Source organism: Danio rerio, chromosome 4, assembly GCF_049306965.1.
Source record: "Danio rerio strain Tuebingen ecotype United States chromosome 4, GRCz12tu, whole genome shotgun sequence".
Taxonomy (NCBI): Eukaryota; Metazoa; Chordata; class Actinopteri; order Cypriniformes; family Danionidae; genus Danio; species Danio rerio.
The window spans coordinates 22,635,218-22,659,454 of NC_133179.1; the positions used below are offsets into that span (position 1 = coordinate 22,635,218).

At 36.0% G+C, this 24,237-nt stretch overlaps 1 protein-coding gene across 25 annotated transcripts in view; it reads right to left on the reverse strand.

Annotated features, from left to right (window-relative positions):
* The window catches only part of ppfia2 (PTPRF interacting protein alpha 2), a 340,304-nt gene that overhangs the window by 78,219 nt on the left and 237,848 nt on the right, over positions 1 to 24,237 (reverse strand). For all 25 annotated transcript variants that reach the window (XR_012401623.1, XR_012401625.1, XR_012401626.1 and 22 more), the window contains one exon: positions 4,749 to 4,850. Coding sequence is in view for 17 of the 25 variants with exons in the window: in XM_073946437.1 (XP_073802538.1) it covers positions 4,749 to 4,850 (102 nt within the window). In the remaining 8 variants the exon portion in view is untranslated. The remainder of the gene's footprint in view (positions 1 to 4,748; positions 4,851 to 24,237) is intronic.

Consider the following 24,237-nt stretch of genomic DNA (forward strand, 5'->3'; position numbering starts at 1 on the left):
TCAGTGGGAGGACCAAAGGTTCAAGTTCTAATTGAGCTAGTCTATGCGCGGAGTTTGCATGTTCTCCCTGTGTTTGTGTGGGTTTTCCTTGGGTACTCCGGATTCCTCTCACAGTCTAAAACATGGACATAAACAAATTGTAATAACAATTACAAGGACTTAACACATACATACTGAATCAATCAGAACCACCATATAAGCCAAAGTATAAAACAGGGGGCTCTCAAGAAATACCAGATCTCGTATCCCTCCTAAAGCTCATTGACCAGGCGGGAATCTTGAGCTCATCTTTCTTCGAGCCCAGGGTTCTCTCCCGGGATGGCATGCCAAACCTGCTATTATAGTCGAGCATTATATTAAGTGCAAACTCTTGAAACATATAATGAATCAAAAGTAAAAATCTTTAAAATCAAAAGACAAACAAACTTAACTACAATAAATTTTAAATTTAAAACAGTAAATTGTCAAAAACTCACATAGCTACGGTTAAAAAAATGTTGGGTTGTCACAACCCAATGTAGGGTCAAATATACAATAGACAAACCCAACATTAAGATTTTTTTTTTTCGATAAAATTTAAATGACACTTTTAAAATGAATTTTATATTTTTAAACTTGAATTTGAATCAAGTTGGGTTCGTCATAATTATACTTAACGTTGAGACAACATTATTTTAAAGTGTAGCAAAAATTATCTTAAAGCTAAAATAAAATTTACATCCAAATCCTACAGCTAAAACTGAACCTAAATGTTAAGATAACTGTACTATTTTGCATAAAATAAGGTAGATAAGCACTGGATGTATTTAAGATCCAAATTGACAAAAAGGAAATTAAGGAAGTGAGTAAATTTAAATATCTAGGTGTCACTGGGAACTCTAAACTTAAGTTTTAATAAGATCATATATATATATATATATATACACACACGCACGCACGCACGCACGCACACACACACACACACACACACACACGGTCAAGAAAGATACAAAATAGGTGGTAAACTCTGCTCTGTCTCTTTTCTGCCCTGTCTTTTCTGTCTCTGCACTTTTCTGCTCTGCTCCTCTCCTCCTCTGGAGTCTATCTTGTCTGACTCTACTGCAATCCTGCCTGCTCTCTTTGTCTCTCTCTAACCTCCCCCTATGTCTCACCTTCTACCTCTGGTAACTTTATTTCTTACATTTAAGCTAGGTACAATTTAAATAATATGTTTTATCATTTCATATTGTATCATTTTATACAGTTGATTAATTCAGTTGTAACCATAGAGAACTATTGTCATTAAATCATTTCATTTTCAAGTAATTGTAAATTACTTTTGATTTAACATCAACATTTAATCGTTCCATCTAGCAATACAATACAATCACATAATATTAACGCTCTGTCACATTTTAAGCTATTAATACTGCCCTTTTTTCCTTATTTTTGGTATGAGATTGCAGAAGAATGGTTTGACTATAATGTACAGTTTTTTTATCATCATGCTGATAACATTTTAGTCATTCGGCAAAACTACAGATCGAACCTCTGTGGTTAAAACCCATTCTTGCAGTCTTACTGTGCAATAATCATGGGTCAGGTTTCACAGTCAGATGTTAGATCTGTAATGTTACTTTACAAACTAACTTTAAAAGTAATGGATCAGTAATCAATAAAATGGCATCATTGTAAAATTATCTAACTTCGTAAGTTTTGATCTTTTTTTTTTTTTTTAAGTTTAAGTTTTTTAAACCATGTTTGAGTGTATATGGTCTTGCCCCTAAGGTAGTCTGCAGAACCGTTGTAGGTCAGTCATCCTTTTCAGTGAAAGGTTCACATCTATGGAATGCCATGCCTGTTGATTTAAAGTTACAAACAGAACTCCAAGTTTTTTTCTGTAAAGCTGAAAGAATGATTAAAATCTTTACAGCAATTTGAACATTAAGTATTATTCATTTCAGTTGGTCAGGTTTACATTTCTATTTAGTACTCAGATTTACTTACATTTTATGTTTGTGGCTCTGTACACTGTACATGTTTGTTGAATAATCTAAAGACTAACCATGGACGAGGGCTCCTAATTAGATTCATGCTATATGCCCTCTGTACACGGCATGGGTTTTCTTTGTTTTACAATGTCAAGTGTATTCTCCCGGTTAAATAAACAAACAAATAATAAAATAAAAGCTAAAACTAAATCTGCATCCCAACTAAACTGCATCTAAACATAAAGCTAAATATTAAACTAAAGCTTAAGCTAACATAAAGAAGTTAAATCTATAGCTAACAGTAAGCTAAAAATAGCACAAAACAAAAACTAGAGCTACATGTAGCTTCATTTGCATGGTGACACATAAGTTGAGGCTGATTTCCACAAGTTTCCTTATTTCCAAAAAGAGTTCAACTTTAAATAACTAGTTCTAAACTCTAGTTAGTTGAACTGCAGCAGCAGCTCATGTACCTGCCTGAGGGCTGAACAGCCAGTACAGTAGCAGTGCTGCTCCAGAGACTAGGAGCTGACCTTTCTATTTGTGCTCTCTCATTCATAACCCTCGCTCTGTGCCAGCCTCTGTCTTTCCCAGTGCCAGCTCAGCACTACAACTACCCTATAGAGGAAGATACAGGTTAGGTTTCTCTCTCTCTCTCTCCCTGTGAGTTTGTCTGTTGTGGTGGATCAGATTCAGAGCCATTAGCCAATACATGAATCTCAGCATTGATCTTAAATCAATATATGTACAGTAACATTTATGCGTCATTTACCATAAAAGGGCATCCTGTGAATTTTTCTACACAAAATCAGCATGACTCTTCTGTTAATACTGCATTTTTCTTTTCTTGAAAACATAAATTGTGTTTTTTATTTACATACTTCACATAATATCTGTCTGTATTTGACAGTGCATGAGTAAGCACTTTTCCCCACTTTTTAAACAATTTTACTAAGAAGAAAATGAAAAAGGCATCAGCCAAAAATGTATCCAAATAATATCAGCCAGTCCTTTAGTTTCACTCTGCATAAGCGTGGTCAACTCCTCATGGCGGTCAATATGCTGAGATCAAATGACCTCACTGAGTAGCCTATTAAATGTATTATGTGTATTATGCATTATATGTATACGTAATATGCTATAATGCTGTACAGTATATTTGTAGTTATTTTTTTAAGCAAAATATTATTTAAATCATATTTTGGGTAATTCTTTAAACGTCATTTATTTTTTGTATTATTTTAGAAATACACTGAAAAAAAAACTTTTCTGCAAAGTTGTTGCAAAAATGTATATGGGCTAAATGTAAACAAATTAATTAAATGTAGTAATTTTCAACTTAATTTATAGTTTAAATATTTAAACCCTAAAACATTTAGTAAATCCAATGAAACATATTTGAATATTTTCCTCAGTGTAATAGATAATATTTTTTATATATATTTACTGACTTGAGACCTGAGATCATGTTTGATTTAGTAAGTCAGTAAATGTTAACTAATGCATTAACTACTATAACAAACATGTACTTACATGTCGTTAAGGTGGCTGTTTCTCGTGCATAAATCCATGAGTCAAGCTGTAATGAAGCTCTTAATTATTATTATTATTATTATTATTATTATTATTATTATTTTTATTATTATTTACTCATTTTTAACTCCTGCACCACAAATCATTAGTTTGTAATAAAGTTTATGCACTGCGCAGAACATTTAGAGTAAACATCATGTGATAAGAATTACAAAATCTCTCAAATCAAAGCATCTTGTGAATTGTTCGCAAAATGTGGCCAGACAATAGTGAATTTTTTTTTAAGTGTAAAGTAATATAATCACTTCCCCTTGTATTATGTCTCATTACTAAAAGCGATCAACTTTACATGTTGCTAGCATGCAATTTGGAATTCAGGAAACTTATTATGAAGTGACATTTTCATTAATGACCGATACACTGCAGCGCTGTCGACAGCCTCTCCAGAGCAGTTTGGGGTTAAATACTTCTTTCACTGTTGACATTAGCTGCTCCCGGTGTAAGATTGGAAACTCTGCTTGAAATGCTGCTCCCGGAGTCTGGTTCTAATCTCACTTGACCTCTCCTCATTTCCAATCCACTACGTGCCCTTATCCTCCTCCATCTACGCTTCCCTCTGGTTTTTAATACCCTCTAATATCCCCAATTCCATAATTGACTCTTCAAACGTTTGGCTGCGGCTAAGTAACGTAAGTAATTAATTGAATAGCAGAGTGGAGGCTGGTGCGGCGGGCTGCATTAGCACAGTGACTCAGGCAGGCACTGAGGGGTGCAGGAAAAGAAAGGAGGTGAAAATGAAGCAGAAAAAGTGAGAATGACTACTTTCTCATGAAATGGAAGTGATAGCCAGAGTGCTGGCTCTTGTCAGACATTTTGGCAGCATCTCTGAATTCAATGCAAACACATGGTGATGCCAGCCTGATATCCGGACTCTCAGGAAATAATATTCAATGCTCTCAGCAAGAATAGAGTTATTGCTCAGCTATCATCCCAGGACATAAAAGTTGGTGTGGGACATATCGAAAAGTAAATGTGACTTCATGCTGTGAATCTAAGCTAAGCTAAGCATCTACAGAAGCTAGTTTGGACCAAACACAAACATCTTAACTTCAACAAAACATCATGAATCAGTTGCACGAGTCGTTGGCTGGGCATCTGTTAAGTCTGTTAAAGTACAACTTTATGAAGTAGATGGCGGTTTAGGGGCACAATCTGTTGTTTGGAAGACACTATGTGCGAACTCACTCTGGTGTTGTTCCTCTCGGCCTTTAGCTCCGAAATCTCCTCCTCCTTCTCCAGCAGCTGTTCCCTGCAGGCATTCAGCTCTTTCGTCAGGGCGGCAAACTCCTGCAAGACACCAAACAGACATTTTAACATCGTATGCAAAGAGCAGGGAGACAACTAAAGGACAAAACATCATATATTATAATCTGTGCAACAAGCAGAAATTTTGGTTTTCTACACCAGTGTTTCTCAACTATGTTCCTGGAGGACCACCAACACTGTCTGTCACACCCATTACAGGTCTTTCAGTCTCTGCTAATGAGCTGAAGATCTGAATCAGGTGTGTTTGGTTGAAGAGATATGGAAAATATGCAGAGCTGGTGGTGCTCCAGGAACGTGGTTGAGAAACACTCTTAGACACTATAAGGGAGGGACCTCCAATTTTGCAATTGTCCTGCAGAGTTTAGCCCTATTCCTAATCATGGTCTTTAGAATTATAAAAAAAATCCTAGTAAAATATGTGTCAACAGGTTAGACCTACCTGCCAAAAGAGAAAAGCAGGAGTCATAAAAAATAAAGAATTGTGAACCAAGAAAGTTTAAACTTTTTTTTTTTAAAAGGTTAAATTTTAGACCAGTGATGAAGAATCCCACTCCTGGATGGCCACTGTCCTGCATTCTGTACAGCGTAAGGTCCAACTGATCCAGCTAATCATGGTCTTAATAGGCATATAAGAAATGTCCCGGCAGGTATGTTGAGGCAAAATAAAGCTAAACTCTACAGGACAGTAGCCCTGCAGCATGACGTTTACACTCCATTGCTTTATACCAAGAGTTCACAACTTTGCTCCTAAAGAACTATCATGCTGCACAGTTTATACCCAGAGTTTAGCTGAACTAGCTAATCAAAGGAAGTGTGTAAAAGCTGGGTAGAAACTTAAGTTACCCGGATGTTAGTCCTTGAGGACAGAAGACAATATATTTTTTCAGGGTTGTCCAAGGACAACACTGCCAAGGTGGATGAATTTATAGTGACTATCTTTGCACTGGTTGAACATTTTTCACTCATTCATGAAGTACGTTTTACAGTAGTCCATTCAGTACACACTACCAAAAAAAACAAACACTTTCTGTTACTCTGAATTCTGCAGCATCTACCCTGACTTGGAGAAAATTACAACAATGAGAAGATTTTTACTTCTGGCAAAGCAAAATCCCACACAAGAGAAAGGTACAGATTCAATGTACTCATTAAAATCTGAATCCGGTGCCACTAAAAGACTTGTAGAAATAGCAGAAATGGGGGCTGGAATTGAATAGAGCATGTACTGTATATGGAATATGGCATAAATGCTGATGCAGTTGGCTTTACATAGCACATGTATAGTAGGAGTTCAAGGTTATTGGTAAAGGTTTAATAATAAGAACAAAAATCATCACAGAGACGAAAAAAAGTACCACTTTAAGGACTAATTCTCACAATTAATGTTAAGTTAGTATGGATATTATTAAAATATTGGCTGCTTATTAATGTGTACTTATAAAGTACATATTCTGCATGATTTTATTCTAGTCAATACCAAAACTCAACTACTACCTTAACCCAAATACAACTACAAATTATTAAACAGCATATTAGGAGGTTATTAAAGCAAAATTTCTAGTTAATAGTTTGTTAATAACAAGAACTGAACCTTAAGATACAGTGTGCCTCAAAAAAAAATGTGTCCAACCATCAAATGACATCAAATTGTACTGTAACAATAGCAACAGCGTGAGACAAAATGTGAGACAAATGTGCTCACTTCTTGAATCTAATGGGCATCGCTACATACATGATGGATAGGTGTGCAGCTCGAAAATGCCATTTTTAGACTATTACCTTCTTGATGAACCTGTCTACCATTTGATTGATGGCAAGGATCAAAGTTTTTATTTAAATAGGCAAGAGCTGAAATACAACAGACACCTCGCCTGATAAACATGAACTTAGCGATGCAACAGACAGGAGGGATTGGGATCGTGCAAAGGTAGCCGTCTAGGACAATAACTCACTATGGTATTGATCTAAGCCTGTCCTCTGCTGCAGAAGCCTTATGATTATAAATGTATAATTGAACAGGACTCAGTCCAGCTGGCTGTCAAAGACCCCAGTGGACATCTTGAGAAGGATGGTAAGGTGTTTTACATTGAAATAGAGATAGTGATATGAGTTAGTCTTCCTTTACGCATTTTAACACAGCCTCTATCTCCTGCTGTGGTGGTATAGCTTGCTAATGGTGTCTTATAACAAACTAAAACATATACGCATGTGTGAGAAAAAAGCATCTAGGCTGAAAAGAGGATTTTCTATAGGCACATTTCAAAGTATAAATACCCCAGGATATTGCAGATTGCATCTTGAGAAGCTTTGAGATTCATTGTTGTGAACATACAGTACATACCAGTGCACTCATGCAGACATGGCCTAACAGCAAACCAGCACTACGTGGGCTGGAATTATAATTAGCTATGATCAAAACTGAGCCCTAGCAGTTCTTCCTCTGAAACAAACCACCCCAAAGTGTTTTCTGAAGTCAAAGGTCAACTTTCCAAGATCAAACTAAATTTATGGTGCTGAAAACTCTATGTTGCCCTTTACTGGTAAATATAGGTGAAGCGTTGGATGAACATCTGACGAACTCATTAGTGAGTGAACGTCCTAACAGCGTTGAAAAGTAAACACATGCTGCATTCTCATTTTGTGTTGCTAACATTGAGCTTATTATTTGACAATGTTACTGGTTCTGTAAAAAGACTATGCCTTGTACACTTGGCATAATTTATAGTTATTTTTAATCTCAGTATAACATAATCCAGGATTATCTTGGCCTAATAGTTTTCTTTATATTCTATGTAAGCAGGATATTGGATCATTGCAAAAAAAAAAAAAAAAAAAAAACACAAAAGGACCTCCTCCTAAAATCTCAAATGTCACATCATATTTATGTTTATTTGTTATTTAATCTAGACATCTCACAACTCAAATAGTTTCATAGTGTATGCTGAGAAAAATTTATACACTATTTTATATACCTTCTATGCTAATGAAGTACTACTGAGACATTGCAAACAGAGTTCCTCATATTTCCAATACAGGTCTCTGCCATGTGCTTTTCACCATACACAATTCATCTGCTTGTGATCTTCTTTCATATAAATTTGTCATGTTTGGTGTCATGACTTCAGCATTGTTGTAATAAAATCAACAGAAACATTAATGTATTTCTATATACAATCTATTTACTATTGTTGAGTCATGGCATAAGGAGAGTATGTTAATGTTCTTCTCCCTCACTTGATCTCCTCAACTTTGCTTTCATGTTCAGCTGGTTTTGGTTTTCACTCATGTTTGACAATGCTTTGCTCAGGTTATAAGCAATGGTAACTGTTGATCAGGGAGAAAGGCTTTACTCTGCATCTTCCACATACCGGTGTGTAGCCTCATCTGCTAACAAAGGCAGTTTCACTGTCACTGTTTCAGTGTTACAGCTAATGCCAAGTTCAAAGTGCATGATTATAGCCCCGATTTTGACTCACCGACAGGTTTTGAGAAATCTCTGACAAATGCCTGAAATTACAGGCAATTCAGTGCTTATGCATGTGTGAACTATCAAAGATGCGATCTGAGAGAATCGCCGATGAGTCGCGGATGCCTGTAAGATATTTGGAGTACAGTTTCTACCCCATTAAAGGCTTCTTTCTCATTATGTAGGTAATAACAAAATATATACTACGTGTTTTTGGCAGTGAGACTTGATTTGAACGAAGTTGTCGGCGATTCTTTCTATTGTAAAGTCATGCAATGTGAAAGCTCCTGTCGCCGATCCATTTTGCAGTGTGAACAAAGTGGCGACAAAGCGCTAGCTCAGATAGTCATGCAGTGTGAAAACATCTGTGACACGACTACTTTGAAAATCCTGCAGTCTGAACTCGGCATAAGTATCTTTATACACCATGTTACTTTGTGTCATTCTACTATCTGTATAATTAAACATGTGACTTAATAAACAACTTGGCCTGCTTTAAGGCGTTGAGATTTTTTCTCTTAATGATGACAGCTTTAATGGAGTTAGATAAAATACAATGAAGTCAGATAAATAATGGATTATTAACTTTAACTGCTTTCTGTTTTTGAATTTTGGTTCAGAATAGTAGTGGAAGCTTTAAGCCATACAATAGTGTTGCAAACATTTTAAATGCACTCAAAATGGCCAGGTTAACATTCAAAGTCTGACATGTCAGCTATGCATCCATTTTATTAATAAATTCTATTGATATTTTTAAAAATGAATTTTAGGGCAAACACCTGAAACAAAATAGATAGATTCAGTTACTCTCTAAAACAAAACAATGAAATTATAGCCACTCAAACCATACCTTATTTTAAATCTTTATAGTTAGATTTCAGTCTAATGAAATTCCACTGTGAATATCATGCTGTGTCGTGACTGTTGGTGGTGAAAGCCGGTTCTGATAAATAGCCAGGCTCACATGGAACAGAAGTTTTGCAACGTGCCTTAGTTCGTCAACTCAAGACAGCTGACTTGTTTGGTTAATGAGGACAGTGATATGTCATAATTAATCTCCACAGAATGTAATGAGAAAAGGCCAGGAAGGATTCATCCATCCTGAGGACTTTGACACCTTATCGTATGAAAATCAGCTTTATTCCTCAGCAGTTACTCCATACACAGACAGCGCCAGGGCCCAGAGGGCTGCTTCTGGCAGATGCCCATAATGGGCATGTTGACGACACTGCTGTCTAGCAGAAGTCATTCGGTGCAGTTTGGCACACACGTCATTCAGGACGAGTTAGCAAAGCGCTAATTAAAAAGTGTTGATTAGCGAGGTGGTGGTGCAGAGGTGTTAGTCTAAGGGGAGAGACAGGCATAATTACAACATGTTCGACACTGCTAAAAACAATGATCAGAGAGAAAGAAAAAAAAACTGGATAGACTTGTTATAATGTTCAAGGCTAGGTGTCAATGCTCATTTTTACCCAGATGTATGTTAAAACAAAAATGTACCCACGAAGCTATGAAATGCAGTATTAAACAATATCTTATTCATTATGAACAGTAAATAGAGCATATTTATAAATGGTAACCTCTCTCCTCCTGAACGAGTCAAATAACATACTAGTGTAATCCCTCCAGTTCTACTCGACCCGTTCAAATCTAATGGGCCATTCTGTCATAACAGGCAAGCACACTAATAAGAATCCTAAAGTCTGCAGCCTCTAGTATCTGTCAGTAGTTCAGCTCCTGAGGTGATGGGAGTGAGGTTTGCTCTCACTAGCAGGCCTTCTTTATACTCATGCCTCTAAACCTCACCCCCATCCGGCTCATGCCACCAATGAAACCCCTTTGGTTCTGCTTCGACCCACTCCCAGCGGGATTTGAACTGGCATTTCTAGCAGGTGAATTGGCAACTCTAACGAGCACATTAAAGACTGCAGCCTCTAGCTTCTATCTCTGATGTTTTTTAACATCACTCTCAATAGCTGACCTTCATTATAATAACATGCTAACAGCCATTTTATTAAGATCTGCTTTAAATGTAAGCTAGAAACTGTCTAAATGAGTAACAGACAAAATACTGTATATTTACTGGTGTATCAGCTGCAAGGGCATAACAGTGGCTCAGTGGGTCGCATGATCGCCTCACAGCAAAAAGGCAGCTGGTATGAGTCCTGGCTGGGTCAGTTGGCATTTCTGTATGGAGTTTGCATTTTCTCCCTGTGTCCGCGTGGGTTTCCTCCGGGTGCTCCGGTTTCCCCCACAGTCCAAAGACATGCACTATAGGTGAATTGAATAAACTATATTGCCCGTAGTGTATGAGTGTGTAAACGCAGGAGTGTATGGGTGTTTCCAAGTGTTGGGTTGCAGCTGGAAGGGCATCCGCTGCATAAAGCAGAATGCTAAATAAGTTGGTGTTTCATTCCGCTGAGGCGACCCCTGATGAATATAGGGACTAAGCCGAAAAGAAAATGAATGGATGAATGTATCAGCTGGCAAACTGGTAAATGTCAGGGTTGGTGGTTGAAGGAGATGAGGCGTGGACCCAATTGCAGCACATGAACACTATTTTATTTAATAAAAAGAAAACAAATAACTTAAACCTCCTCGTGGGGGGAAACGTGGCAAAATACAGACTTACGTAGGACCAGGCATGACTAATCTTATGACATACTACATGAAGACACATGGACACTGAATTAATGACGAGGGACCAGCACCCAAAGAGAATAAATAGGGAAGACAAACCAATAAACTGACAGGTGGACAGGTGAAAATAATAATTACAAACAGGATAACAAGGTGGGTGGGACAAGACGCTAGACAAAAGAACACATGGTACAAAAACACAACACAAGCCATGTGCTCGCATACAAACATGATGGATTATTTCCGAGGGTTATACAATGTAAAACAGAAGACTGAAAAAGAGTCATTTATAGATAAATGTGGTGGGGGGAAATGGTTGGTCTAAAACAGCCCATATAACTCACACACCAGTCCTAAGAATGCTATATAAAACATATTTGAGAAATGAAGCTTATATTTATTAGCTAAAAATCTTCTATTCAGCCAAAGCACTTGTAATAGTTTGAACATATTCAATAACATTGTATAAAAGTGTAATACCGAGTGACCTTGAAGCCATTGCTGACACTGATATATTGCTATTTTGAAGCCTCCCTGATCACAGATCATTTTGGTTTTATGAAAAGCAGCAGCATGAACATTCTTCAAAATGTCTTTTTGTAAATAAAAAAGTAATTTGGGTCTGGAAGTTAGAATAACATCTAAACAACATTCACACCCTGACTGCACCATCAGTGTGAACATCATCCAACAACAACTCAATGTTTGAAAGGAAGATGCACTGTAAAAAACGATTACTTCATTTATTCATTTATTTTCTTTTTAGCTTAGTCCCTTTGTTAATCAGGGGTTACCACGGCGGAATGAACCGCCAACTCATCCAGCATATGTTTCACGTAGTGGATGCCCTTCCAGCTGCAACCAACACCAGGAAATACTCATCCACACTTGTTTACACACATACACTACGGCCAATTTAGCTTATTCAATTTAGCTATACCCACATGTCTTTGGAATGTGGGGGAAGCCGAAATGAACCACCAACTTATGAAGCCTGTTTTAGGCAGCGGATGCCATTTCAGCTGCAACCCAGCACTGTGAAACACTCATACACTCTCATTCACACTTACTACGAATAATTTAGCTTACCCAATTCACCACTGGGGAAAACCAGAGCACCTGGAGGAAACCCATGCAAACACAAGGAGAACATGCAAACTCCACACAGAAATGCCAACTGACCCAGCCAGGGCTTGAACTAGCAACCTTCTTGCTGTGAGGCGATCATGCTATCCACTGTGCCCCCGTTATGCCAACAAGATTAGTTATTTTACTTACAAAAAGTGAGCAAACCCATTGAATAACTTTGAATTGTTAAGCTGACTTTGCTCCAACTTAAACTAAGTTGATTTAACTTTTTATAATTATGCACAACGTTACTTAATTTTTAGGCAACGGCTTTACTTACTTTTTAAAAAATTAAATCAACTAATTGCTTTTTTAGTGTGCAAAAACTGCACAGTGGAACCAGACCAAACCTAGTCTTACCCCTCACATAAAACAACGCACTTCAGCTCAAGACGTTTGGGTTTGATAAAGAAGTTTCTCAAAGAGTGCCAACCAGTATGTGATAATCCCAGAATATATCATTCATTCCATTAGGATTGACTCAAAACATTCTTTTCCAGCTGCTTAAGATGCACTCCTGGGAGCGATAGCTGTTAAAAGAAAGCAATAGATGAAACACTGAGCAAGGCATGCACCTTAAAAATTCTGAGCTAGTTTTAAAGCTTTTAAATCAAACGGTCTGCGTAACGCTAACCTTCAAATGCACCTGCAGCTCTTCAGAAACACTCATGTAAATTGGCAGGATGGAGCATTCCCAGAGTGCAGCACAATAACTAATGAAATAAAGTCAAACTGCAGACAAGCAAGGAGCCATGTTTCATGATAAACAATCAAAAATCTCAACAACCGAAGCAGACAGAAATTTTAACAGCTACACGGATGATGTACAACCACAGAGCCATTAAACCGTAGACCGAGGATGTGTTCTGCGCTTGATGAATCTTTAATGGAGGCTGTAAAGCTTTATTTACAGAATGTCCCATGAGACACATACAGACTCACTGATGTACCGTATGGTGAACCGAGTTCCTGTTTTTGTCTGTGTTGCACGCAAGTCTTTCGAAAGTAGTCCCTTAGCTATTCCGATAGAGAAGAATTCTCATTTTTATGCAGCAGTTTAATAAAATACTTGCACAAAAGATTGTCATAATACCAAACAATCAGGATAAATTATACTATTGAAATTTCACAATTTGCAATACTGATGTTGGAATCATAGCAAATAAATAGCTAAATATCAAATATTAAAAGAGCAAGTTTTGTATCATTTCATTTTAAACAAGTAGTTTGAACAAGCAGCTAAAATCTTTTTAAAATGTTTACATGTTTAAAAATAGGGCTGTACAATATTGGAAAAAACATACATTGCAATATTTGTATTTTCTTTGATTTATATTGTGATATTAGCAAATACAGTGCTCAGCACATATAAGGACACCCTTTATAAATCCATCTTTTAAATTCATATTTTTAATAGGAAGCTATACAATATTATATTTGTGCATATACATTAGATTAGTCAGTATTTAAGCCAAATCTGGAGCTTCTCTAGCAAAATAACTTATGATAACAGTCCAAAAACTAGTACACCCAAATTTATAAGTTAAAGAAAAATATTAAATACAAATAAAAAAAAGGAAAAATCAAGAGAAGCAAACAAATTGAAATAGGTTGTAAGTTGTAATTTAATTTAGCTATATTTTGCTTGAATTTGATTGTATTATATTTCAATTTCTAAATTTGTTTGGTGACTAAAAATTATTTTAATAAATATCTATGTGTATCTTAATAAATCTGTTTTGTTTAAATGCCCCAAAATACATTGCCTTCATTGCTCTACACTGAGAAATGGTTAAAAATATTCATTTTCGAAATGGGGTGTACTCAGTGCTGAGCACTGTAACTTTCATAGCTCTATTTTGAAATAACTGAAACATTTATATTAAACGGGAAGATTTTTTAGAGGAGTGCATCTGCAATTTAATATCATTCAGATACAGATATAAAATGATCAAACAAACAATAAAGTTGTATAGTCTTCATTACAGACATTAATAAATTAGTAATTTTTTGTTAAATCTGCAAAAGGCACTAATTCCTTGTGCCCAAATGCTTTAAACAGTCCCAGGTCTTAAAACACACACAACTAACAAACATTTTTATGGTTAAATTAAAATGACTCCACAAATGTCCCGGTCAACTATAATACTGACTCCACATTACAGATCCTTCAATGTGAATATTGCTCATTCACTCACTAATGTACCATATTGTGAACTAAGTTCCTGTTTTAGTCTGTGTTGCACACAAGTGTTTTGAAACTAGTCCCTTAGCTATGCAGTAACAGCAGAATGCTCCTTTTTAATGCAGCAGTTTAATAAAATACTTGCATATAAGATATCATATTATCACCAGAGCAATACCAAATTATCAGTTTTAATGATCGAAATTTCACCATTCACAATACTAATTTTGCATGGCGATATTGATATCACAACATTGCAATATCAATGCTAAAATGATATATTGTGCAGTCCTTTTTAAAACATTTAATTATTTAAAAAAGATTAAATATGTTTGGCCAGTCTAAAATTGCAAGCATATATTTCCAAAAATAGTTTCTTTTTTTGGATCATGTTCCATGAATTTTTGTACTTTAAATATATCAAAACTGCATAGTTTATTAGCAATACACATTGCTAAGAGATTTGGACAACGTTAAAGGGGATTTTTTCCATAGTTAGATATTTCAATAGTGTTATCTGAGCCAAATATTGTCCTAAAATAACACACCACACTTCAATGAAAAGCGCATTTACTCAGCTTTAAGGTAATGTATAAAGTTTAATTGAAAAAAAAAATGTATTCCAGAGTAACATATAACAAACAAAGTATATTTTCCTCAATGTTAGTAATTTTGTTTTTCAGTTTTTTGTCAATTTTTTTTTATATGTCTGCATTGTGACGAGTGTGGTTTAATGAATAAGGGCAGTGCTTGATACTGACACTTTTTAATCCGCCATCCAATAACAGAAAAATTATCTGAAAATCAGATTTTAGTAAAAGCATTGATGATATTCTATGGGATGGTTGACCAAAAAAAAAAAAAAAAGACACGCTCAATTCCTCACAGCAAAGCATTTTGAGCAGAGCGTTGGTGTTCAACAAGCTAAAAATGATTTGGTGCACACACACTCTTATTATAAATAATACATCAACATCAGTCCATAAAATAAAATTCACAATTTACAAGAAACAGAACATTCAGTCCAAAAAATATATATATTTGATTTAAGCAAACATTCAGTAATATAGCAAGACTGAGGTTTTACTATTTGACATCACTATGTTACATAAAGCATTTACATACTGGCATGAAATAAAACTCATATATATGCCAGTGTGCCCACGTTTCTGTCAGATTTCACTCAAGGCAGCCTTCAAAAACTAAACAGGTCCTGAAAAAGCACTAAAAAGAGCTAAATGAGACCTAGTTACATCTACATCAGCATTTCTCCTCTGCTCCCAGTGTTAACAATCCTATGCATCTGTAATAAAACACATTCAACTTAAAATGTGTAATAGCAGAAAGCTGCTTTAAATTGCAGACAGGTTTGGAGTCAGGCAATCCTGACTGGCCTCAGGTCAGTCAAGTATCAAACCAATGACATTAGAATGGAGAAAGACAGGCCTATATAGGCATCAGCAGTCAGCACATCTCTTTCCCCTGCTTTAAATATTAAAGAAGGTCATGTATGACTCCCCCAGCATCTCTTCAAGAAGCAAACCTTTTTTCCCCAAGGTTGCTTACAAAAACAGGTCAAAGCATCCTGCATTTATGGTATAGTGCTATATGTGTATACACAGTCCTTGTTCGTGTGGATGTGTAGGAAATGTAGAATATAGAAAGTTTTTATATTAAACAATTTTAACATATCTCCAATAAATATGTCAGCATTATAAACTGAAATAACATCATTGTATATCGAACTTTCACCATCACTTCCAGACAGTTCCTTCACAACTAAAGTGTGACAGTACTGATTTTTACAAAATATGTCGTACAAAATGGGGAAAAAGCACCAAAACTAACACATACAAAGTATTGAGAACCCTGATGATTCCACTTTGTTATGAAAAGATTTTTTTTTCATAAAGCCATGAACTCTTCAATATAAATGTATTCACAAGATGATTTTAGTCAAATCTATTTCCAATAAAAGCCCTCAGAGAATCATGAGCTTAAAACAGCTGTTAATTAACAATAGGCAGAAACTATATACTGTATTACTGTATAATTAGACTAGACGCTACGAGAGGGCAAGTCAACTTTGAATTAACAGTATAATCATTTATTTTTAATTACCTGAAAACTCACATTGAAGCTCATTCTTCTTCTCCTATTTGAGGCAATTTATACCACCTCCTATACTAGGCAACATTGTAACCCCTGGTGAATCTGGACCCCAGTACAAAACACTATGCTCTATATGTAGATGTATGTATGCCTAAACATAAGCAGTGCATTAAAAAGGAAATGTAGTGCATTAAAATCAACATGCGATGTGTGACACACATAAATGGGAAGAGGATGAGGAAAGGAAAGAAAATGAAGGAAAAGAAAAAAGAAAAGGAAAAAATAGAGAAAACAACATGTTCACTGACACAGAAGGTAGGATAGATATGTGTTGGATACTTTTATATATTGTTATTGATTTATTTCCCTTGCAATGACCATTGTTATTACATCATTCTTACAATTACCTTTGTTGTTATTGATATTATATTACTGCTGCTGCTATAATCTGTCATCACAGATTCTTGCTATTATCACCAACTTTTACTATTATTATTCCTACTATGAATTATTATTATTATTATTATTATTATTAATGTTAAGTACTATTCAATTACTAAAAATATTATTCTGATATTTATTCTGATAATTTGAATATTTGTCACTGCTGTTTATACACTGTTTATTCCTGTCATTTCCATTTTTATTCTATTGCAGTTTTTGTGTTCTGGGTTTACCTTATAATGTTTATGACTTTAAAAAAAATAACAGCAAACACTCCTCTTTCTGCATATTTAATGGGAAAACAGTATGCCCCTTTTCATAACATGTCAAATAAACGTAAAATGAATATCTCTGTCAGGCTTCAACTCAAAACACCCAATAGATTTTTCATAAGTTGACAAAATTGCCACTATTTTAGTGTCAGTAAAACAATGGGTTTTATTCACTAATGATAAAATATGTTTCTTATAATTATAAGTGATTACTAATTAATTATTTTGTAAAAACTTTCCCTAATTCACAAAATGTGTGTAAGCACACAAGTTTGTTCTTAAACTCGTTCTTCTGTTAGTAAATTTGAATTGTTCTCAGAAAGTGTCCTTTTCATTAAATAACCTTTATACTTATATGTAAACCTATATGTTTATACATGTTTATAAGGCCCCAGGCATACATAATTATTGTTAAGGTGTGGTATCAGTTCTTGATATTTTTTTAGGATATATTCATGAAAATATCCGTAGGGACATTTTATGAATAGATTTGTATGTACACAAGGTTAGTGAATGAGAGGGTTTAAATCAAAGTCCCTTTAAGGGAAGTAATTTCACTCTGCGGCCATCTTTGAAACGCCTCTCAGGCAGTATGCTTGGGCATTCTGTCTGAATGGGAAAACATAAAATTCTCAAAAACTGCTTGCCAAGCTTACAATTGAATTTCATATTAGGAATCATCCATAAAATTTAACAACAACCATCCTTTTAGTTTCATTTCTAAACGTCCATATCATACAAAATATGCAGAAACTCATGCCTGGTCTGAGCACTTACCCCAGAGAATCATCAGTCTATAGCGATCAATAATTGGCTCATGTAGTAGAAGGTGGTTTTTTTTGCCATATTGTAATTGATGATTAGCTCCTGAACTTGTAGACGGGGCTTTATTCACCATATTAACTGTTACACTTTTCCCCATTCAAAAAGATACGAGTGACATGTCTTGTGTATCTTATGGTCTTTGCTTTAAATGCAAATGAGCTCCTTTTTTTATTGCAGCCTTTACACGCTATTCTGACACTCCAGAAACAACAAAATAGGTGAATCTCACACAGACTAAATGCATATATCCATTGTGTATAAATCCATCAATGAGTCACTCCAGCACAGTCCTGGGATTCACGCATCTTGGCCACTGGCCTTGATTTACTCTGACCTTTGGCTTCAGAATTGAGAGAGGTCGACACTTGGATGTACAGCCGACCATAAATCTGCAGAAAGGGTGATTATTGCCTGAGGACTCGTGCTTTACACAGATGCTGCCGGCTAATTCTGTCCTCTTCATGACAGTCGTTAGAAAGCACTGAGAACGGTGTGACATCCCAAAGGGGCTATTCTGGTTGATCCACAGCTAGAACAACATCAAGAAGAAAGGACCAGGCTAAAGCAACGGTGTTACCGTCTACTGATGCAATCGCTGGCAAGCATCATTATTAATATTGCAAAATCTTAACCCCAAATATGAAACTTCAGCACATAACTAATGATTCATCATTTGTGATATGGACATGAGAGGTGGGTTTAATTATGTGGCTTGATGAGATGTGCTCTGCTCCAAGTATTGAACAAATTAAGATATAAATTAGTATTTGGCGTTTTTAATACAAAAACACAATACTACTTAAATTAAATATCCTACTTCATTTGATGGGTACACCACACATTTCGAAGATATTACTTTTCAAAATTGATTAAAGAAAAAAGTATCAGTTAAAAAAAGTAAGACCAATAGTAATACAAATATTACATTTCATTTTTTTTTTTTTACTTAATATTATATAGATTTTTAAAATTAGATTTTACATTGCATTAGATACACATATTTAGGGCTGGGCAATATGAGGGTATATATTAGTACCCCATAATAAACAGCCAACCATAACAGATTAATTAAGTCTGTGTAAACTGTGACATTTCAATAAGTGGGCATGGCTAACTGTCATGCAGTGTAACTGAGAAAACTGCTCATGAGACTGAGAGGAGCACTTACTGTGCGTTCACACCAAAGATAGTGAGAGCGTCAAAGTTTGCTCTGGCTGTGATCTACATTGATCTCGTATTTAAAGGAGTCACAGCAGCATATCAGCAAATTTACATTCCTGCATAAAAACATGCTTTTTAGCATGAAAATGTTGCACACTTTTTATCAAATTTATTTAACAATGGAAGATCAAGTTGTTGCTTAAGGTTTGACTATGATACAATTATTCAAAGCGACCACATTAATTAAACCCTTTGGAACAAACATGGTCAGAACCAAAAATCACAGGACTGTGTTCTCTGGACTCTCAAACGGTGGACTTCTACATGCCGAACCGCGTCATAGATTATTACCCTAAAGTTGGCCCTGATTTTAACTCATACCCATACCAGCAACAACACACCGAATCACTCCTCGCAGCTTATCGTCGCAGGCTTAAATTAAAAAATGAATGACTACCAGCTACTTTGACGCTCTTGCTACTTTCGGTGTGAATGCACAGTTACAGATCAGCAATCAGAGGTGAACTTTTTACCTGTGATTTAGATGAACTTTTTTTAATTACCGATTTGAATTATGAGTACAGAATAACTCGACGTACAATATCCTGAAGTAAGTTAAACATTCTAACGGCCTCCCCTAGGTCTTCATGTCTGCCCGGTTCACATTTGGGCACTGGAATTGTGTGAAATTTGGATTAGGAAAATAAAAGTATACTACAAAATTAACATGAAGCTATGTCATAAAATTCTTAGCTATTCACTGTATATTGGTCAAACTAGAATTAGAATTTAAAAAAGATTAATAGAGAACATACTGACTTAACAGTGCTGGTGAAAGTTACTTTTAAAAGTGATATACTGCAATCTTGATTTGCTTTAAAAAAGTTACTAAATGTATAATAACATTTTCTTTTTCTTTTTGTAAGATGAAGATGGGCTTATGATTGTAATGTATTAATTTTAAAAATAAATTTTCCAAACACTGTCAACCCAGTATCTCCTCCATTAATAATTTTTTCTTTACAGTATCTCTCCCAAGCAACCTCCCACTGGGTCCTAGTGCCTGCCCCGTGAGAAATTTACTGTGTTACACTAATTACAAATTAAAAGGAAAAAGCTAGCTCTCTTTTAGCACAAAACATCAATTGGGTCTGATTAAATTGCTGTGTGAGAGGCAAACACAGGGAATAAAAATCTCAAACCTAACCATTTAACCAGTAAAGTAACAGTTCAGAAAACCACAGAAACAGAAAAGACATTTACACCAATGGGAGGTATTGGCAAAAATACAGTTTTGTGCATGCCTACTATATTTAACAAGGTTAAAAAATAATAAAAGCATTTAAGGCTGCTTTCACACCTGTAGATCAATTGTTTTTTCTGAAACAGGGATTAAAATTGATACACTGTTTATTTTCGTTCTTGGGGCGGTTTGCTTTCACACGGAAAACTTTCTAATCTGACCAAAATAGTAAAGACAAGTCACATGCTAGTAAACTCTCCTCACATTGGTCAGAGTTTCAGGGTTTATTTTGCCATGGATCTATATAAAAAATGTTGGCTAGAATTATCCGCTATAGGCTTAAATTATAGAGAGAAATAACAGATGAACAGACAATGCAGTCAGATCATGAAGTGCAGTCAGACCAGAAATGAACAAAACAATAGACCTAATACAAAATATCATAAGATTAAAATATCAAAAAATTAACGAATGGTAATTTCGGTCAATTTTCTTGACTAATAAAACAACACTCTGTAAAATTTCTTGCAGTAAAATGCTTTCATTTTCATATTTGACACTAAACGCAAATTTATCAGTAGGAGTGATGGCATCCCACCTTACTCATCATTCTCTCTTCATATAGCCGTATTTATGGCAATTACAAAGACATAATACACTGATATAGCCTGGTTCGTTAGTTTGTTGGATAGTTTTGCTTTCTCACTACAATCGATTCGCTCCAGGGTTCGTTTCAATTGAGCCGAGACCACCTCATTCAGGCAATCTCGGACCTATTGATTTGGTGTGGATCCGAGCATGATTGTGGGATTCACATATGCCAAACAAACCGTGATAACTGGGCAAATGAGGCAGGTTCTGAAACAAACGTCTAGGTGTGAAAGCACCCTAAGTTTATTAATCATAAGCTCTTTTGTTGACTTTAAGAAATAACTATCTATTTGAAAAACTACATTGTGAAATATATGGTTTCTCTCAAATGAACTGACAGATTTTGCTCATACATTACCACCCAAACTATCAGTTTCACCGAATATTAATACCCACAAAAACTATTTAGAAACCCCCCAAAATGCCTTTTGTAATCACTCACAAATCACTCATAAACATTTACGCACTATATCTGTAGGTTCTGCCATTAAAAACATTTACAAATCAGTTCTAGTTGTGATCCATTTAGAAATAAACATCAGAATAACATCAGAATAACAGCAGGTTGCGAGGAACTTAAAAGTAGCTAGTTTATTCCAGTTTGGTGCAGTTTTTAAGAAGAAAACCCAAGCATGCTCTAGCAGACACCCACAGAGAAAACAGCATGCTAACCTCACTTTCATGGCAGGAGACAAAAGGGTGACAAGGACAGAGCAATGATAGCGAGAGGAGGCAAGAAGAGAGAAAAGCAGTACCAGCTTAGTCTATTTCCAATGCAAAACAAAGGTCTGATGTTTGCATTGACCTTTATATTTCCCCTGTGAAACACGCAGCATGTTTTGCAAGTTTTAATAGGCGAAAAAAATCAACAAATCTTTGACTTATTCATAAACATGTGCTGCATTTGATATTCAAGAATACCATTCTCAGCATTGCAGGGCACTAGTGCTGAGGGCGAATGAGAACACAGCCCCACCCTCCTGTAATGAGTGTCACACGTTCTCAATTTAAAACCAATCTAGTGGAGCAGTCAGGCAGCAGAACACACACACATGCACACACACACACACATTCTGCAAATGTCAGCCCATGCATCACCCATTAACCAGCTGTGAATACCAGCAATGAACAAGACGAATGGAGTCTGAAGTTGCTGACTTTTAAGGAGAAGACATCTGATCAAGCTTCTTTGACAGAACCTTTATATTTAAGCCCTTCCTTATCTTTAAAATGTTAAACTATGAACACAATATATATATGTTTACAAGACAAACATTTTAGGACGCTCAAACTAGAATAGCAATATGTTCTGTGGTGATGAGCAAAGCAGAAGGGAGTGTGCGCATGCACATTTATATAATAACACAGACTACAGGGCAATTGAATGCTTGATTCTCAACATAATAAAATGTGCAGTTATTTTCAGACAAACGCTTAGCTTATGTAGTTCCAAGGAGATCTTGACCACAGTTCCATACCACACTACAGCCAATTTCACTTATTCAATTCACCTTTACCGCATGTTTTTGGACTGTGGGGGAAACCGGAGCACACGGAGGAAACCCACGCAAACATGGGGAGAACATGCACACTCCACACAGAACTGACCCAGTGGGGGCTAGAACCAGCATCCTTTTTGCTGTGAGTTCATCGTGCTACCCACTGCACTACCGTGCTGCCCTCGGTACAAAGTGTTTCCTGATATGATTTTTCTAATGTAAAGCTCAGTGCAGGTATTAGAAAAAGAAAAGCTGGAATGATTGAATTTGACCAGATAAAAAAGTATTCATTCATTCAGTATGTGCTACATTTTAAACTTGTTAGATGATCACATTGCTAAGATCAAACTCTGATATGAATTGATATCAAAATTAAGCTATAATCAATGGACTGCTATGCATTAAAGGATTTTAAATACACATGGAAGCAAAGAGAGAAAAACATGCAAGAGTGAGATTATGTGTGTGTGTAAATGATTAAATTCATCTAATAGCTCATTGTAACGTGGTAGCTCCCTCTTTGCTAATATTTTAAGCATACTTGTTAATTGTTTGATCATCTTCAGCTTTCTGGTGAAGAACGTATCTGTGTACTTGAGATTACCAACCCAGGCTCATTTTGAAAACGTACCGCTACATACATTTCTGAACAGCTTCAAATACGTCCCAGGAGCAATGTTTTTTTTTTGCAGTTTTTGTTTTCAGGAATCCACCAGAGGTCACTGTGTATGCTTTTTTAGACGTCAAATTTCTCTCGTGAGTGCCATTCATACCTGCTGTTCTAGCGTAAATCCACCAGAGGCCGCTGTCGACTGACTGATTGACTGATTGACTGACCCACCCTTCTCCTTCCCTAAACCCAACCAATAGTGTTTTTAAAAGCACCTATTGACCCGCCCACTCACTTCCCTAAATCCAACTGCAGTGCTTTAAAAGATAATTGAGTAAAAGAAAATCCCTTGCCTGATTTTTACCACATTTTAAGATTTGACCACATTCTCATCCCTTTATTTGCTTGCTTATTTTTTGGCTATTGTTCTTGTTTCACCTGCTTTCTGGAACCACTCTTCGCCAGACTCGAACCCCGTTGTCGTGGTCAACTCCTCTCTGCATCTCAAGTCCGCCGACATGGCAAGCTAACTAGAAAAACTGGTAACAGTGGGGAAAGACAGTCGACACAGTTGTAAGCGGTCAGTTGGTATGCGCGAAAAGAGATGACGTCATACAGCCCCATAGGGTTCATTTTAAAGACAAAATGCAGCTTCTGACTACATAATCCGCGACCTCCAGAAATGCATATAGGGCTTTTTTTTCAGAATGAGCCTATGTTGGAGATTACACGTTAATCAATACTCCGGAAACTGTCACTGAGTAACTATGGTTACTACAAATGCTTAAGGTAAGTTCATTTATTTCAAATTGTGATCAAAACTGACTATACTGTAACTACTTGTGCATGAAATAATTTTAAAGCACATCTTCCCCCCAATCACAATCAAGAATTTCAACAGTCCATGGAATAATATTAATTGTGAGTCTCCAGTGCATTTCCCGTGTGGAAGGGGTAACTGGAAATGGCTGACTATGTAAATCATTCCATTCAGAAGCAGATTTAACAGAAGTCAGCTGCTTATGCAGCATACATACTCTGAAACAGAGCTTATGGCCTCTCAACATAAGCATCTGCTATTAAAGTCAGTCTGCCTTTGAAAGTGGACAAAAGCAGAAAACAATAACTGTCAGATCAGATAACAACAGCCAACGTCTCTGTATACGGCCGAT